The following is an 18,564-nucleotide window of genomic DNA, read 5'->3' on the forward strand; positions in this document are numbered from 1 at the left end:
AATACTTATAATATGTATGTATAATAATGATGTCAAAATAATAATGCTAGGCTTAAAACTGCATACATAATCATTTCACATTTGGTAGAATAATGATTATGTAATTATATAATGCAATGATTATAGAGATTATGTGTATCTTTTTTATGTGTAAAAATCTCAAATAAATTGTAATTTTTAATGAATTTTTAAAAAAGAATATTGATGATTTTCCTTTTTTTTATTTTCATTTTCATTTTATTTCATGATTTTTATTTGTAAAGTAAATGCAATTACTGCCAATATAATATAATGTATAATATAAATGTGAATTACAAATATGTAAATTAAATTATAAATGTTGATACAATGTTATGAGTGTTAACAGTCATATCATAATATAAATTAAATGAAATTATAATAACAAAATGAAATGATTACATCAATAAATAATATTACTTAAAAATATTATTTAAATCAATCACTTGAGATTATTAACAGGCTTAATTTATGCAGGTCTTAGACCTCTGCCCCCCATGACGAATCATAATTGAACAGATTGAAAAGGATTTGTTTGCGGTAGTGGTAGTATACATCATTATAACTGATGTAGCTTTGTTCTTTGTTTGGATATTTTGATTGTGGCCTTAAATCTTTATAAGGATTAAATTTATTATTACTATCAATATTATTGTCATTTGTATTTTTAATACTATTTTTATAATCAAGATTTGTTTTTGGTACATATAATTTCCTTTGTTGTGAACTGAAGGTTTTCATTGGCACCCATAGGTTTTTTGTAAAGTTAAATCGTTGTTTTTAAGGGTTATAAAAGAGCTTCGCTTTTCAGATACCATATATGTTTATGTTTAGATTGAGGAATATTCTCTTGAGATAACTTACACGATCTATTTTGATAAATATTATCACCTCCTTGCAACAGATAGTTATGATTATCATCATTATTTAATTGTCTAGTTTATTCTAGCATATTGTTTATTATTATTGTAAAATTGTTTGATCGATACTCTAGGTTGTGGTTTCTCAGTAACAAAATGTCTTTCAACATTCAACCTTTGTTGTCTCATCTGGATTTGTTGATGCCCAGAATAGCATGAACCTTATTCTTTTAACTTTTCTTCATTAAACCAGCAACAACACATGATATGTATGATTGAACTCTACCAATTTTTTTCTGTGACTGATTCTTACATAAGCAATAAGTATTAATTTCAAACATACTACCTTTTAATTTAGAATCGTTAATTTTGTCCATATGGGTGAGTGTATTGTGTTTCTTAGTACAAATCTTAGATCAATTTTTTGAATTTACTGGAATGGCCTTTCCACAGACAATTAGAACAATTATTAACTCCCAAAAAGGCTTAACGGTCATCATTGGACAAATTTAAAAATCCTTTATACTGATATAAATAATGATTTGAGTTACAGAATAAGCATTGATTAAAGTTAAATTTTGAATAATAACTGAGGTTATTTCTTTTATATTGTTTGTTATGATTTAAAGTAAAGCATTTGTTAAAAGATTTGGTTGGATTGTTATAACGCTGTCCTTTGGTTTTGTTTTCTATTTTCACTTGTATGTTTGAAGTGACTACGTTAATGTTGTTGTCTCATGTTGAAAAATTCTATAAGTCTTTAAAGGTGGAAAACCTTTGATTTGACAGTTTCTCATTCCATAATCTTAGTGTTATAATCCAATTTAGATGTTAGAAATTGGACTACCATAAATTCATTTATATATTAATAGGAAGTTGCATCGCTTCAAGCAAATTTACATGTGAGGATATTTTGTTAATAAAATTAGACAAAGTATCTATAGATTCTCTTTTTATAGAATCTGACCTTACGATGCAATCAGCATTATGAGATGCAATTTTATATTTGTTGTCAAATCGGATTTTTAACAATTCTAGTTCTATAATATAATTTCCATTTGTCAATAGTAAATTTTTAATGATAGCTAAGGCTTCATTGAAGGATGGATGTAACTAGTGTAATTTTTGGATATTAGTTAAGTCATCCCTATTATAAACTAAATCAATAAATATATTAAAATAGTGCTGCACTTGTAATGCATTACTTCTAAATAGAGGTTTATTAATTGATTGCAATTGTATTAAATTATTACAATTGAACTAACTTCTTGATTAGATGACTTTTGACTATTATTTATTAAATGTTGCAATTTGGACTATTGTACACAAGTCTTCCTCGACTTGTATACGATCCAACGATAAAACATAATCATCAAATTCCATTTCAATTTATGATTGAATGGTGTCATATTTGCTTCGCAATTCAAGAAGATTCCTTATTTTAATTTGTGAGGTGGGAATATCTTGTTGAGAATGATCATAATTGTAAGTAAATGTGCCAATCGTAGTTATAGAGGTGTTTACTGATCCTCCTTGTCTAATTAATTATTCCATTTCGTAAATAGTATTAAATAACTTAAATCAGCAATGTGAATTATTAACAATGTAGATTAAATGTGAAATGAATCAAATGATATTACATAAGTGATGAAACAATGTAAATTATATGTTAAATAAATTAGAAGATATTACGGTAAATAATGTAGTAGATACAATTGTTGCAATCTCTGGTCGTATGAAATTGTATATGAAGATTCTTGAAAAATATTACATTATATCCATCCATGGTTCTGGAAGACCAAATGATGATTCTTTAATTTTTCCGATGATGTCCATGGCCTGAGGACCAAAATATATGTTGAATAATTTCTGCCTGAAATTATTCACTAATTTAAGTTGCTCGGTTTTGCATAAATAAAAAGCCTTGATTCAATTATCAATATAAATTATATTTCTTGTAATGAATTATACCTTATTTTATTTATTTATTTTGAATTTTATTTTTAAATTAAAATGCTTAGTTGTTCAAATTAATGATGAATTGTAACAAACACAATATGAGTCTTTGAACGATGGACAGAAACTGCCTGATTCTAATATGGAGCCAGCTTATATAGTATAGATGGAGCCAAGTGAAACATCAGGAGCTGTGTGTATCGTACGGAGCCCAGTGAACTGTTAGGGAGCTGTGTCTCAATATGGCCTTATATATTGTTCTAATAAACCAGATGCATTAAAATTTCAATATTGACTCAGTTGTGAAATGTTATCAACATTTTGATGAGATTGTGTTCATGTCGTGTCAAATGCTATGGACAAACAAAAGAATCATCACATTAAATTAATACAGCAATAGAATGATTTTAATAATTGATTTGGTAGAAAATTAAAAGAAAATCTGATCAGATATTACAGCTACTGGATAATGTAAATAAGATTTGCATTGAGGCTATTGAGATGGAAAACAAATAACTAATGAAACAGTGATACAACAAGGGAAAGCATGAGCTGGATGACAACAGACTGGAAGGTGAATACCAAGTATTGTGGAAAAGGTGAAATTAGGAAAAGGCATTGAAAAAGATAATACACGAACTGTTACAAATACCTGGTGTGTAGGGATAACATTCTTTCCATGAACATTTTCCCATAAGCAATAAAATTTTACAATATAAGAAAATTGCAATTAAAATTTAGAGCAATAGCAATATAAATCCTAATTTTGAATGTACCATAGAGAACTGCTGGATGGTGGTCGTAATTTTACACAGCTTTAAAATTGATTTTTTAAGTCTTAAAAAATAAATTTCTTGCTCTGTTTTTTTCTTTTTTTATAGTTTTGTAATCTTCCAGTAAAGTCACAAGATTAACTTTTGTAACCTGTACAGATACTAGTCTATAATACATTAGCATTCTATACACTGTATGAAATGTAAAGTAAAAAAGTCAGTTTCATACTACTTTATATATTTAAAATTTATTAATTATTATTTTTAATTTCATATTTTACAAAACCTAAAGATGTATTATGACTATTTCAAATTGTATACTCCATTACAATATAACATGTAGTAATATAAAAATAATAAATGTACAGATTAAAAAAATAATGTTAAAATTAAAAAAGTTTGAATAAATTTTATAAGTTATGCATTACATAAATAACAAGTATAAAATGTTTTCATTAAGTAGAGCTCTTACTACAAAATATGAGGACTTAATGTGCGTTTTAGCAAAGTGCCACTTAGCCAGACTTTTAAGCACAGCTTTTTTTTGTAGATTGCAATCGATAATATCAGTAATAAAATATCTCTTCCTTTTAGTTATCAAAATGAGGATATTTCATATCAATTAAATACTGTACAACAAAATTTAAGCAATTAAAAAAAACAGTAACAACTACATGTCTCATATATAATTTTAAAAATCTGCCAAAAAATTCCAAGTATTGTGGTACTCAGGATAATCTTTACTGGAAGATCTGCTTGACAACAAGCAGACACTCGGAAATGATCAATTTGAGACCAATGGTGTCATGCCACATGGAATATGTTGAACTGGCCCAGATTTTTCTGAAAATAAAGTGCAGTCATCATGAGGAAGCTTTCATACTGACACCACATATTCCACTCCCCTAACAGTCATTCATTATTTATGAAACATCTGTTAAAAAATTGTAGTCTGTTCTACCTGTCATAAGTATATAATCTTTCAACTCTACTCTTTCACCAATGTGGACTGTTTATGATTGAATCCAAAGCATTCCATTAGTAATGATCATCAATGACTCACTATATTTTACCAATCTAGTTACAGCAGTTATCCAGATGTCAAGCAATCAGCAATCCCTATATCTTCTTTACAATTGTAGGAGTGCTTCTTAAAGCTACAGATACACTGTCCTCTGGACAGTTCAGAGTAATATGTAGCTGGAGAATTTGTTCAATTTGTAATGAAGCTAGACATCATGTGAGTTCCAATGTGGAATAGGAATTATTTTTGTCAGTTTTGACTCATGTTTAGTCCTCAGTATCAACCCAGTGGATTCTTACAAGCCATCAGAATTATCCGGATTTTCTAATAATTTTGTACCAGTTCAGAATATTCTGTAAACTTTTTATTTTGTGCTAAGCTTCAAATTTATTTCGTTTAGGTCTTTTCTAGTAAAGGATGCTTCCATGTTTACCATTGTTGACTGATTTCTTTATCTTTTTAATCTCAGATACTAAGTGAGAAAATTTTCCTACAAATGACAAACCTGTATTGGCATACTTTATATTACATAATAATGCAACAATAGTAACCTGCTTACATTATGATCTGCATATTAAAAACCTTCTCTCCATGACATATGTCACAATTTATACTGTGTTTTTATGTAACTGTTATTTAAATTTTCTGATTAATTTTTAATTATTTCTTTTAAATATGTATATGTTTACTATATAAATATCATATCCAGGTGCTGGTGACGATACTTCGTTGTGTGTCCAGGAAACAACCACAAAGGATAGAATGAGATCAAGAAATCTTGTGTTAATTGCATAAGAAGTACAACCAAACACCTTTATAATAAATAAATAAATAAATAACTACCTTCTATAATCCAAAATTATATTTTTTTATATTATCAAAGAATATTTCAATATACTAAACATTAATTTTATTAAGAGTACACAATAAAATGCTTCTGTGACACTACTCTTCAAACAGTATTCAACTGTCTATGCTATCCCACATTCCAAATAATATATAATATTATTTGTGTAACAAGCTTTATGAAATTATAATTTCTTACATTACAAGGTTAGAGTATTATTATAAATGATTTAATGCTTGGAAAGAGAAACCAAATACTCCAATTATTGGTCCATGTTACCAACAAATTTTTATGAATTGATGGAAAGTTGAACCACACATTTCTACGGTTATCAAGAATCAAATATTTATTGTACTAGCGAATATAGCTTCTACCTACCACTTGCTTTCAAGGCAACTGGTTTTATGTTAATATGATCTTCTTCATCTTTGTATGTGAGTCCAGTAATGAATGTTAGCATATACTTCATTTCCAGCCAGTATTTTGCTGGATGTATCAGTGAACTTGACAGTCATTATGTGTCTTCACATTTTAATACAGTATGCTGTACTGAACAACTAGTAAAATTAATATCCAGAAGTTTATTAAAAATACGTATTAACATATAACAAATTTTCAATATCACTAATATGGTATGTAAATAGATTGTATGTACATACATTAGTGTGTATGTACTACGTAATGCATTAACAAACTGTTATTAAAACTACAGTAATTAACCAAAAAAAAATAGACATTAAAAAAAATATTAATAAATTATGCTTTTTACTCTTTCAGATATTCTTCTTCTTTTTTAAATAAGACGTGATTGATTGTTGTTTTTGACTGAAAATACTTTATTTTAATTGAACTTCGTAGTTTGTGTACCGTAATAATATCATACAATTAACTACAGTAGAGCATTGTCATATTCAAAACAAGCACCAAATGGATGAAGGAGTAAAACCTATATCAGAATGATGAAAAAACCAAAAATTTTTAACTTCTTTATAAGTTTTAAAAGTTTATTTTTTTCTTAGTCATTGCAGGTAAACTACTTGCAGATAATCAGGAATTGACTAAATACACACACACACATATATATATAACTTTTTGAAAATTCAAATAATTCATCAGCATACTGACCACTGTGCCAGTTAACTAAAAAAAAAAAAACAACTTAACCACTAAACATAATAAGAAAAAAAACTAATACCAGTTGTTGGCTTTAACAGGATCCTGCATCATCAGTCTGTACATAATTCTACAATTATATCAACAAATATCAAAAACAAAAAAGAAATAAAAACTTAAAAATTTAGAAAACATAAACCCCTAACAACTATAAAATTTGTAACAACACAACTTCACTGCCATACTGGACTTAAGTGAAGTTGTGCTTTTATAAAATTGTAAAATAATTTTTTATAAATATTGGATTCTGTATAGATTTTTTCATAATGAATATTAGTTTTATTTTTTTGTTAAAGAGTGTCGTGAACGTGTAAGTTTTGGTAACTCCCTGTAGATATGAATGGTAATTCATAATATATATTTCTATGCTTTTTATAGGTTCCATGGTCAATTAGACGAGTGTTGGTTAGTGAACCACTTGCTGTACAGTTTGTTGATAAATTATATAAAAAAATGTTACAAATTAAATATGGAGATGCTTTTAATAGAGTGGCTGAAGTTGGTAAATCACATATTAAGGAAATTACAAGTGCTGTGGAAAAAATTGTTTTACAAGCATCATTAGAAGGATTAGAGGTATGCGAATGTATTTGCTTATAATGCAGTGTTTTTTTTTCTCTTCATATAAATATGTTAGAAACTTAGGAGGAGCATAAATTTGGTTTTACAAATTTAAGTAAAAAAGTATATATTTTTTTAAGAACTATATTTGCTCTACTGAATTGATAGAAATTAATTAGTCATTTTGAAAACAGATTGTACAAATCTGTTTAAAATACCTGGGTACAAGAGGCACCAGTCACTCTTGCTTTCCTGTCATTTTGTATATCCCTTATGATGATCAACAAATTGAATGTGTACATACCACTTTTGAGGCCAATTGTTGAAATGTTGACTGCCTTTGAGTGAGAATGGCATGTTGCCGTGCAATAGTAATATGTTTATTCCAGAAGGCAGCAAGAAACTTTTTTTTTTTCAATTTTTCCCTAGTATCATAGGATGCCTACTATAGTTGTGAATACTCCTAGCTTTTTTAATATTATGTCAGGTCTTCTATAAACATTGCAGTTATGACATTAACAAAATAATATTGATATATTCCTACTCAGTCCATAGGATTGTATTGTTTCAAGAAATACATGTATTCATTGAATTTCTCTGTGAATTGTATACTTTATTTAATTGAATTTGTCAATTTTATAACAATGCAAGTTTAGTGCACTGCTTATTGTCGTCTTATCCCATCAGTACATATATGAGGTCTGAGCAAAAAACAATGACTTTTTAAATTGTGTTTGATGTTTTATGTTAAATGAGTTGATTTTTTTCATATATTGGTAGTATTGTCAGTGATGTATGTATTAATTTTCAGTTACCTGCAAGCCTTAGTTTGTGTTTGGGGATCGATTGAGCAAGACATACTTTACAGTATTCAGTAAATTTTTAGTATGGTGAAATGTCATATTAGGGAATTTATCTGAAATTTGTGTTAAAAACAGAATTAATTGCAGTGTATGTGCAGTATGTTAAAGAAGGCCTTTGGCGATGATGCTATGTTACAATCATAAGTATATGAGTATACAAACACTTTCATGAAGGCCGAGAAGACATTGAAGATGACACAAGGTCTGGGCGTCCTAGCACATCAGTCATTGATGAGAATGTCATAATAATAATCATTGACAATTAATGAGTTGGGCTTGCTACAGAATCACCATTATGCATCACAGAATCACCATTAGAGAGGTTGCCGAAGAAATTGTAATTTCACATGGCTCATGAAAAGTGATTTTACTAATGTTTTAAACACTAGTGAACAGCTATGATGTCAAAGATGAAGACAATGGATGTTTTCTGAGGAGCCAAAACCAAAAAAGCACATCAAGTCTGGTCAAATGTGAATGTCCTAACTATTTTCTTTCACTATATAATGGAATTGTTCCTCAGAAATACCTAGTGCAAAGTCTTAAAGTCAACAAGGAGTGTTACCTAAACGTTTTACACAATTTGTGTGAGGCAATCTGGAGAAAACAACTCAAACTTTGGAGAGACAGTGTGTGGATTTTGTACCATAAGAATGCCATTGGCCTTATTGTACTTATCCAATAGTTCTTGGTGAAATGTAATACAGTTATACTCAACTACGCTATTCTCCAGACATGGCTCCCTGTGACATTTCTTATTTCCCAAACTTAAAAGGACATTGAAGGGACAATGTTTTTCAGCAATAAATAAAATAAAGGCGAAATCACAAGTTGAGTTCAAGGTGATTCACAAAAAGTCATTTCACCAGTGTTTTTCAAACTGGAAGCTAGTGTATAATATTTGTGTTAGGTGTATTTGGCATAAGTGTATAATATTACCGGAGGACTACTTTGAAGGGGATGGGATAAACATTTAAAATTAAATAAAAACTTTTGGAGAAAATTAATAGTTCTAGTTACTTTTAAACGTCATATAGTCTTCTTTTGCCTCACAATCCAAAAGTTGGAGGCCTTATTGTTTTTCCATCCTGAAGCTAATTTCTTCAATTTGTTATAGATTTTCCTTCCTTAATATCCATAAACTCTTACTTTGAACATATTTTCTTACACTTTTCTTCCATCATTTCGGCTTGAATGCCATAATAGATGGTGAATCAGTGTTTTTTTTTTGACATACTCATGTCAGTATCACTTCATTCTTCACTCTTATAAAGGCAAAATATGCTAAGTATTTTCCTCCAGCATCACATCTCAGAAGTATTTAGTTTTTTCTTCTTCTCCAGTATCACATTTCAGAAGTATTTAGCTTTATTTTTTCTAAGTGTCCCACATCTCTTTTGCATAGGTGCAAAAGAGATAAAAAAAAATTAAAGCTCTACTCCAAGTAGAGCTTTAAAAAATGCTTCCTTTATTTATGATGTTTATTCTATCTGTACATTTTCTATCTGATGTTATAATTGGTATTTAAAATTAATATCATATGTCAATTTTCCTTCACCCTGGTCATCATCCTTTTGTATTTATTTTTATTTCATATACACTCTGTGTTGTGTTTAACTCGTCTAAAGAGTTTAGTAGGTAAAACCTCAGTCTTTTATGTTATGTGTCAGTTTTGTCTTTTATGACTATTATGTGTTGGTTTAGTCTTTTATGTTGTTATCTGAAACAATGTCATTTTAACAAATGTTTTTATATTACTTCATGAAATGAATATATTTTTATTTTGAACTGCTGATTATTACTTTTTGTAATTTTTAAAAGTTATTCCTTCAGCTTTCATAAAGTTTGTTAATAATTGCTTTCATAAAAATTGATAACAATTTTTGTATCAAAATTTCCAGAGTAAGAGCTAATAGACTATCTTAATGTTTTTCTTACTATAAAGCCTGTACTTTTTAGTCTTAACACTTGTTCCAAGGCCACCAGAATCGTGGAGCTTAGACTAATAGAGAAATTCATTAGATGTATGTTAGGAATATGGAAATACGAAACGTATAAGCAATTTTTTTAAAGATCTACAACTAATCCTTCATTATTTACTTATGAAGTAATAATCAATTGTATGCAGATTGATTTTAAAATAAATTTAGACATTCATAGTGATAGCACAAGAAACAAAACAAGTACATTTGCACAATTCCTACAACATTAAATGAATGCAAGCCATTTTATGTAGAGACAAAATTCATAAAAAGATTATCAAGATGTATTGGTACCTATTATGCTTGAAAAATTTTTATAAAACAGTTTCCTTTCATTAAAATATGGTTTTACTCTAAAAAAATTCCTCCCTCCCACCGTAAGTTAATTAGTCTTAAGTCCAGGATTACATTTAAGTTTAACTTATGACTTGCCCTATACTCAATGCAGTATCTTAGGAATGTTATTTAAAACATAGTCTACTAAATTTATTAAGTACAAAAATTAACTTTCAATAAATTACGTTTGATGCACTGTGTTGTTACAATCATAACCTCACCAAGCTCTGTATTGGAGAAAATACCAAACAGAATAGTGTAAGAAGCTATACATAGAACCCTAATAGCTGTGATTTTATTAGTCATTTTTAGTTTATTTATAACATCTACTGGCATAATGAAATTATTTTTATCAGTTTTATAAGTTAGCTAATCTCACCTTTATAAGTATAATGGGTTCCTAATGATTTCTGCCATTTAATATTTTGTTATATCACATTTTGATTAATTAAAGATATTTTTTTATAAAGTAAAGTTCATTGTGTAAATATCGAGTGTGATGTCTTTGAGTATGTTTTATTTATTTTTCTAAAAATGATTTTGTACATTTCTTCTTGTATTCTTATCCACATCCTCACTTAAATGTTTGTTCTACTTCACTTTGAGAATTGATTTAATATCGATTAATATTGATATTTAATTTAATATATCTATTCATCTAGACCTATTAGGTATTTCTTAATATCTTTTTTAGTAATTACCGATTGAAAATTTAGGATTTGGTTAGGTAATGCATTCAGTAATGTTGGTGCATAAAATTGACCCAAGTTCTTTCCATAACCCACCAGGTTGGTCTAGTGGTAAATGCGTCTTCATAAATCAGCTGATTTTGAAGTTGAGAATTCCAGCATTCAAGTCCTAGTAAAGGCAGTTACTTTTATACGGATTTGAATACTAGATCATGGATGCTGGTGTTCTTTGGTGGTTGGGTTTCAATTAACCACACATCTCAGAAATGGTCGACCTGAGACTGTACAAGACTACACTTTACTTACTCATACATATCATCCTCATTCATCTTCTGAAGTAATAGCTGATGGTGATTCCCGGAGGCTAAACAGGAAAAAGGAAGTTCTTTCCATATTTATTATTTGCTCTGGGCACATTAAAGTTTATGTTCCTGATATAATATTCTGTATCTCTTTTAATCAGTATTTTCCTTGGAAAAAATATTTTATTAGTATAATTATTTTTAAAGTGAGTTTAGGTTGAGTATACCAGTTTTATTCTAGGATTATCTCAGAATAACATCTTAGATATTCTATTTACTTAGTTGTTTAGGAAGTTTTTAATATAATCAGAAGCATGATTAAGCTATACTCGAATACTTTCTATTAGGATAAAATGCAAATTTTTTTATTTTGTATAGGAAGACTGTCTTTAATTGTGAATTGTTTTGTTGTAATTCCTCTAAAATTAGTGGATAGATAACCAAGATGTGTTTTATATGACATATTTTTATCTAAACTTACATCCAAATGTTTAATACAATTCTCTGGGTTGAGTTGCACTGGCAAGTATGATCCAATTTCATGCAGTTACAGCTAAGGCAATAAATTTAATATCAGTGAGATTAATATTGTTTTTCTTTTTCTTACTTTGAAAAATAATCAGTTAAGTTTTATTACTGTTTAAAAAGATATTGTTAAGTAATATTTGATTGCTAGATTTAAATTTGATTGTACTGTTTATATTGCCACTGATGATCTTATGTGGTCAGAATAGATGATTATCATCTGTATGCATTAAAACTTTGGCTGTAAATTATGACAAAAAAAGTCATTAATGTACAACAGATTACATAATAATGGTGACCAGATGGATCTTGCCTATTATTTTCTATGATAGTTTTATAGAATCACTTTTGGTTGATTTTTTGTAGTCTTAAACTGAGCTGCATACAAGGCATTATATACTTGTATAAATTTATATAAGGGCTATATATAAATTAACCTTGAGTTGAGTATTAAAAATAAGCAAAATAATTTTTTAAAAATTAGTTTATAAAAAAGTTAGGCATATTTTACTTCATGATATAGCTCCTGCCCTAATTCAAGTAGTAGTATATTGACACCAGCTTGTCTATTTCCTCTTCAAAGAACAGTGCCACTGAAGTATCCATCTTTATTTATTCCTTCCATGAATTCTCATCATTGCTTTTGAAGTGTTGAGTAGTCAGTCAATTCTTCAATTTTGTGAGCAGATGAAAATTATGGTGCCAAATCAGAGCTGTTAGAGGGTGTTAAAAAATTTACCACTTAAAATCTTTTAGTACCCCCTTAATGCTACCAGCAGTGTGGCTTTGCATTGTCATGCAAAGAATGATATCCCCTTCATTAGCCATCCCTCCACTGTTTATTCTGTATCAATCTTTTAAGCCTTGTCAATGTTTTACTGTAAACATCTGCAGTTATTGTTATGCTCATCTAAATAAATTCTGTCAACAAAATTCCTTTAAGCCCTCAAAACACTAAGGCCAACTTTTTTTGTTCAAATTTATTTTTTATTTTTTGGACTAGTTTGGCTTGTGTGTATCCATACTGTTTGGACTGTTCTTTTGTCTCTGTATTGATGAACCAAATCCATGATAACATGTCAAGCAACAACTTTGTCAAGAAATTCATTTTCTTTATTCTGGTGTTGCTGAAGAAAGGTCATTGTGCTCTCATTCTTTTTGCTTTATGCTTGTTTCATACTTATTATTCACACCTCTTACAAAAACCCAATCTGTGTGTAATAATTCTGTAAAGAATAGACTTTGAAAATTGAGGAAAATGTTCACTAAGTTGAGTGTGAAGCAGAGCTTATCACAAATGGCATTCAATTTTTTTAAGTTCAACACTCACAATGTATGTGAAATACTCCATACTCTTCCTTCCTGCCTCGTCATGCATATTAGTTCATCCTTTCCTGAATTACCTGCACCATTCTCTCACAGAACTATCACTCATTACATTAGATTATTACCATAAACTATGCACAGCCAACTGTGGATCTCGGCTGCAGATGTCCCTTATGCTTGCAAAAACAAGTGATACTATGTACCTCACAACTGGTGAAAGTCGCTACAATAACTTCCATATTTCACCATATTGACTTTAGCAGTAACAGAACAAAATGCCAACTGACTATGTGTGATGATATTAGGCGTAGCCTGATATCTGTGGCACATGTGCCTATGTTACTCTAGAAACTGATTTATTTGTACATAGGTTAATTTATAATAGCCTATGTATATTAAATCTGCAAACCAGTATTCTGAAATTTAAGAATCATTCTGAGATCCAATTTTTCTATAATTATTGTAATCATTACTTTGGCCTGTTTTATTTACTGGTGTTAAGTGTGATAGTTTAAACTGATGCATCTGTATCAAACAATCTATTACAGAGCTGTAATATAATACATGTAATAAATATATAAATTAATTACATATAATATATTGTTCTTAATATCCTGTGGGCTGATTTTATCAGGATCTGAAAAACTATTAATGCTGAGTTTATTTTACTATCTTTATCAAAATCTTTCAGTTAATTTTTTTTAAAAATACATGTTGGCTTGTGCCGTGGTTTAAATAGATTCACATTTATGTCGATTGATGTCAAAATATTCTCCTATTCTGTATTTAATGTGTATTTATATCATTATTGGAGTCTTAAATGACTGGTTAAATCCATTCATAATTTCATATAATTTATCATTATTAACTATTTTAAAATTACTTTTAATTTTATGAAGAATTAGTTTCACAATGTCCAGCTTAGAATATTCCATGTTTTTTTAACATCTGCATGGAATTTGTAGGTTTATTTCTTTGTAAATGATACTTATATGATACTATTATATGTAATTTATATATGAATACATTTATTTGACAAATGAGTTCATTCCTGTGTTTGTAATAGATTTAATATTGATAGCAAGACAAATTAAGTTATTTATCTGTTTTCTTATCATATTATTACTTTTTGATGTTCCCAAGTTCTCTAAATTAATTGTGGTTATGTCTAAATTTTCCAGGTTAATTTGTAAAATGTTTTGAATATGATATCCAGATTTAAAAATATTTAAATATCTGTTTTATAAATATGGCTGTTTCGAGTGTTAGGTTAGAAAGTTAATATTAATTGATATTAATGTTTGGAGTATCCTCAAATATCTCAATTTTTAATGGCATAATGCACCTTGTTCTTTTAGCCCATTTTTTAAATTATAAAATCCCTCTTTATTTCAAAGATTTATTGAATTTTTATTGATTGAGTTAACTTGTTTTTTTAGGGTTTTTGTAATACATATGTAATATTGCTTTGTAAAAATATATTCATGGATGGGCTGCTGATTATATCTTATCAATTTGTTTACTGTTTTCTTTGCAGCCATTTGCACCTTCATAATTCCTTGTCAGCAGCAATTTTTTTTTTCCAAATGTTTTTTCAGACATCCCCACCACATTGTTTTACCAACATGGCTACCAAGATTACTAAATTTTGCATGTTATGCACAATTTACAACCTTTGAAGGTGAAAGATGAAACTGTCATCGCTTCTAATTTTCATTATATAATTATAAAAACAATTTGAAAAGAAAATAAATAATATCCAATTTTTAAATACACTAGGGTCTATTCATGTATTTGAGATCAATGCATAGCTTCCAAATTTTTAATCAAAGAAAATTAAAAAACAAAAAAAAATACTGTTCATATAAATATTAGTTATGAGAATACATTTAGCAACAACCTAATATAATTCACTTCCATTATATATTAATATGTAATTCATCTATAAATTAAATAAAAAAACACTTTTCCCCAATCACATGAAGAAGAGATGGATGTTAAATATTTGGTAAACAGTTACAATATGCCAATATGTTGAAAGTCATAGTTATCTCAGAAATGCAGATGTTTACTGCACTTAGCACAGTTTTTTATGGCAATTAGCATGGTTCCAATAAAGAAAGAATGCTTAATAATTAAAAATTAACTCATAAAACTGAATTCTGTAAATGAACTAGTTCATTATTAACATCATGTAAGATTGTTTTATAAATGTTTAATTTTCCATTCTGCTGTATAATTGTAATTTCAGTTAGTGTTCCTAATTAATTGGAAGCAATTATTTTTGCATTTTATTTCTTTTTTTTTAAAAAGCCAGGTTTGGCTTATTTTTAGCTAATTGCTGGCTAGTGAAGATATGTTTATGTTTAAGCAATTACTCTTGAAAGTATTGAAGAGTGTATATTTATATATATAGATTTTACTCTTGTAAAAAAAAAATTAATATCCATCTAGACTTTGCTCAGCTGCTAATCTTTTATTGATTGCTTCTGATTATGTTTGATGATTTTGATAGAATTGTACTCATCTTATTTAAATAGTTGGTTATATCCTCATCTTCAACTATCTATTTGGTTTATTATTTTCAGCAGTTCAATTTTTGCTTCTTCGTAACAAAGATTTCCAGTCTTTCTTTTTTTGCTGTAGTTCCTAGCCAGTTCTGTAAGTTTCTCAGTAGACAAAAAGATTCTTTAATCTGTAATTGAATTACGTATTAAATATGTGTTTTGTTCATTCATTAAAATTTTTTTTTCAAATTGTGTCTGTAAATTTCATACTGTTTTAAGTGTTTTGAGATTTGCAAAAGTTTATTCTGTTGTATTTGAACCTGTGTGTGTTTTTTGGATTTGTATGAATGTGAATCCTTTCAAATACATTTTGGACAAACTGGAAATTCACATTCACCTACATATACAAGGAACCTACGCAGATACTGCACATAAAGTATCAACTTTTACCAGCCATTTTATATTAGCAGGTCACAAATATTAATGCATTAACTACAACTTCAAAAATTTACTCAGAACATAAAATTCAAGTTTTCAATACACTTGAACTGTATGAAATTTATAATACACTAAATTTTGTAAAAATAATATACTAAATGAAGAAATGCAAAATAAATAAAATGTATTATTAGATTATATACTGAAGGATTTCCTAAATGTTTTAAGATAGATACCATTATCAACAGAACCTGCCTTATAACTCTACTGAAGTTGCTGCTGATAAATATCAAAAGGTCCTTTGGAAGGAAAAGTTTCATTAATTTGAAAAAGAATTTATATAATTTTTAGTAATTGTAAAATTTTATCATCTTTAGTCATGCTTTTTCAGTTTTCTTTTTTTAGTTATTTCTCTTTTACAATTGAATTGATTTATAGGTTCTTCAAACATGCCACTCTGACAAAGGATTTGTTGTGCCTACTGCAATTATTGGACGTCCACAATGTTTATTTGAAAACACTCTTCCAGTTCCAATTATTACCATTGAGACATTTCGAACTCTAGAAGAATGTATAAAGTTGGTGAAGAATTCACATTTCTTTACGTCAGCTTCATTATGGACTAATTCACATACTACTCTGCAGAAAGCTGCTTCCTTCTTAATGGTATGTATATATTTTTTTTTGTATATGTTTACTGATAAATCTATTGCAATATTTTTCATTCATTTCCTTTTTTTAAGCCTGTTTAATATTATACTGATAAGCATTGCAATTTAATGAGTAAGCATTTTGGAAATGTTATAAAAATATTTTTTTCTTTTATTAAGTAGTTCTTGAATTGATTACGTCTTTGTAAGGTTGCTATTAAGCTCTTATTAAAGATTTAATAAAACTAACCTAATAGTGAATTCAAACTGGTTATGAAAAACTTTTCTAGAAAGAGACTTTATTTATTTGGGTGTGCTCTGTATATGTGTGTTGGTATGTAAGTGGGCCCATGTACTTAACTTTATTGAAATCTAATGAATTGCGCCCAATTATACATTGTTAGGCCAAAATGGCTTAAGAGTATCTAGATAACCAGAAGTTTTTTTATACTATATAAATATATCACTTCCTCAATATCATTAAGAAAATATTTTTCTGGATCAACCTGGAGAATAGTTAAGTCATAGGATTAAAGGATGTTAAGCTAAAAAATGTAAAAAAAATTTATTTGTAAGGTTAAAGGTGAATCACTACTTTAAATTAGTTGGTAGTACATATTTTTCTGTATTCAAATAATGAAAGTTGGAAATGAATCATAATGTTGCTAAAAAATAAAAATATTAGTTATTTGTAAAATTCTGTATAACATGGCCTTCTTTTTTAAATATATGGAATGCTGTTATATTGTTAATCACTTGCAGAAAAGGATCAGGATTCGAATAATTAAGGAAGCCTAAAAATAACTTCTAGTATAAAATGCTATTTCAATTATGATAGAAATACCATAGATTGCAACTTTTTTATTTTTGTAAAAATGAATAAAAAAAAAACTATTGCTGTTAGTAAAGGATTAACCTACCTTTTTGGGATTGAATGGAAAAAATTTATATCTCATCTTGTATTTTGTGAATATTTTTACTGATACTTGATGCTGTGGGTTGTATAAGATATATTTATTAAGTAATAGTGAAAATTGAAGTAAGTGCATTACATAAAAGATAATAAAAATATTTTTGAATGATATAAAATTGATTGATCATTGAATTGATATTTACATATCCAAATTCTTCATACAAAAAAAATCCATTTAAGAATGAAAGAACCATCTGCAAACTACTGTACAATATTAATTTTTTTAAGTTTCTCTCATAAAGTATAATAGTTATCACAAAAGAAAAAGTTTGTCTTTAAATAATTATTACAACTTAATATTTGACAAATGTTAACATTGCACACTTAACAGTCAGCAAATTCAACCCAGATATGGAATTTTTAAAATTTTTTTATTGAATCGCCATTATGTTTATGTTGTATTTCATTAATTTTGATTGACATATATCTTGTAAGTTGAGAGGAGTGTTGCATCACTCTAGTACAAACTGCTGCAGAAAGTAACTGAACCCTTTGGAGTAGAAAACCTGTTGTTACAATCCAGTTCTCTTTGTTTAGGCCATGTAATAAAAACTGGTTTCTGGATGTTTTTTGATAGTAATTTTTAACAATTATAAAAACATATTTATAATGTTAATGTTCATGTCATGATAATTGCTTTCTCAATGACTGTTTACAAAGAATACAAAAATAAAAATTGTAATTACTTGAAATATTTTATAAAAATGTAAAAAAAAAGATAGTTTTAATAACAAAAATAAATCTACAGAGTAGTAATGGAA

At 28.0% G+C, this 18,564-nt stretch overlaps 1 protein-coding gene across 2 annotated transcripts in view; it reads left to right on the forward strand.

Annotated features, from left to right (window-relative positions):
• The window catches only part of LOC142333005 (uncharacterized), a 69,501-nt gene that overhangs the window by 36,187 nt on the left and 14,750 nt on the right, over positions 1-18,564 (forward strand). For both annotated transcript variants that reach the window (XM_075379780.1, XM_075379773.1), the window contains exons 7-8: positions 7,030-7,227; positions 16,619-16,846. In XM_075379780.1, the coding sequence (XP_075235895.1) occupies positions 7,030-7,227; positions 16,619-16,846 (426 nt within the window). The remainder of the gene's footprint in view (positions 1-7,029; positions 7,228-16,618; positions 16,847-18,564) is intronic.

Source organism: Lycorma delicatula, chromosome 1, assembly GCF_047948215.1.
Source record: "Lycorma delicatula isolate Av1 chromosome 1, ASM4794821v1, whole genome shotgun sequence".
Lineage (NCBI taxonomy): Eukaryota > Metazoa > Arthropoda > Insecta > Hemiptera > Fulgoridae > Lycorma > Lycorma delicatula.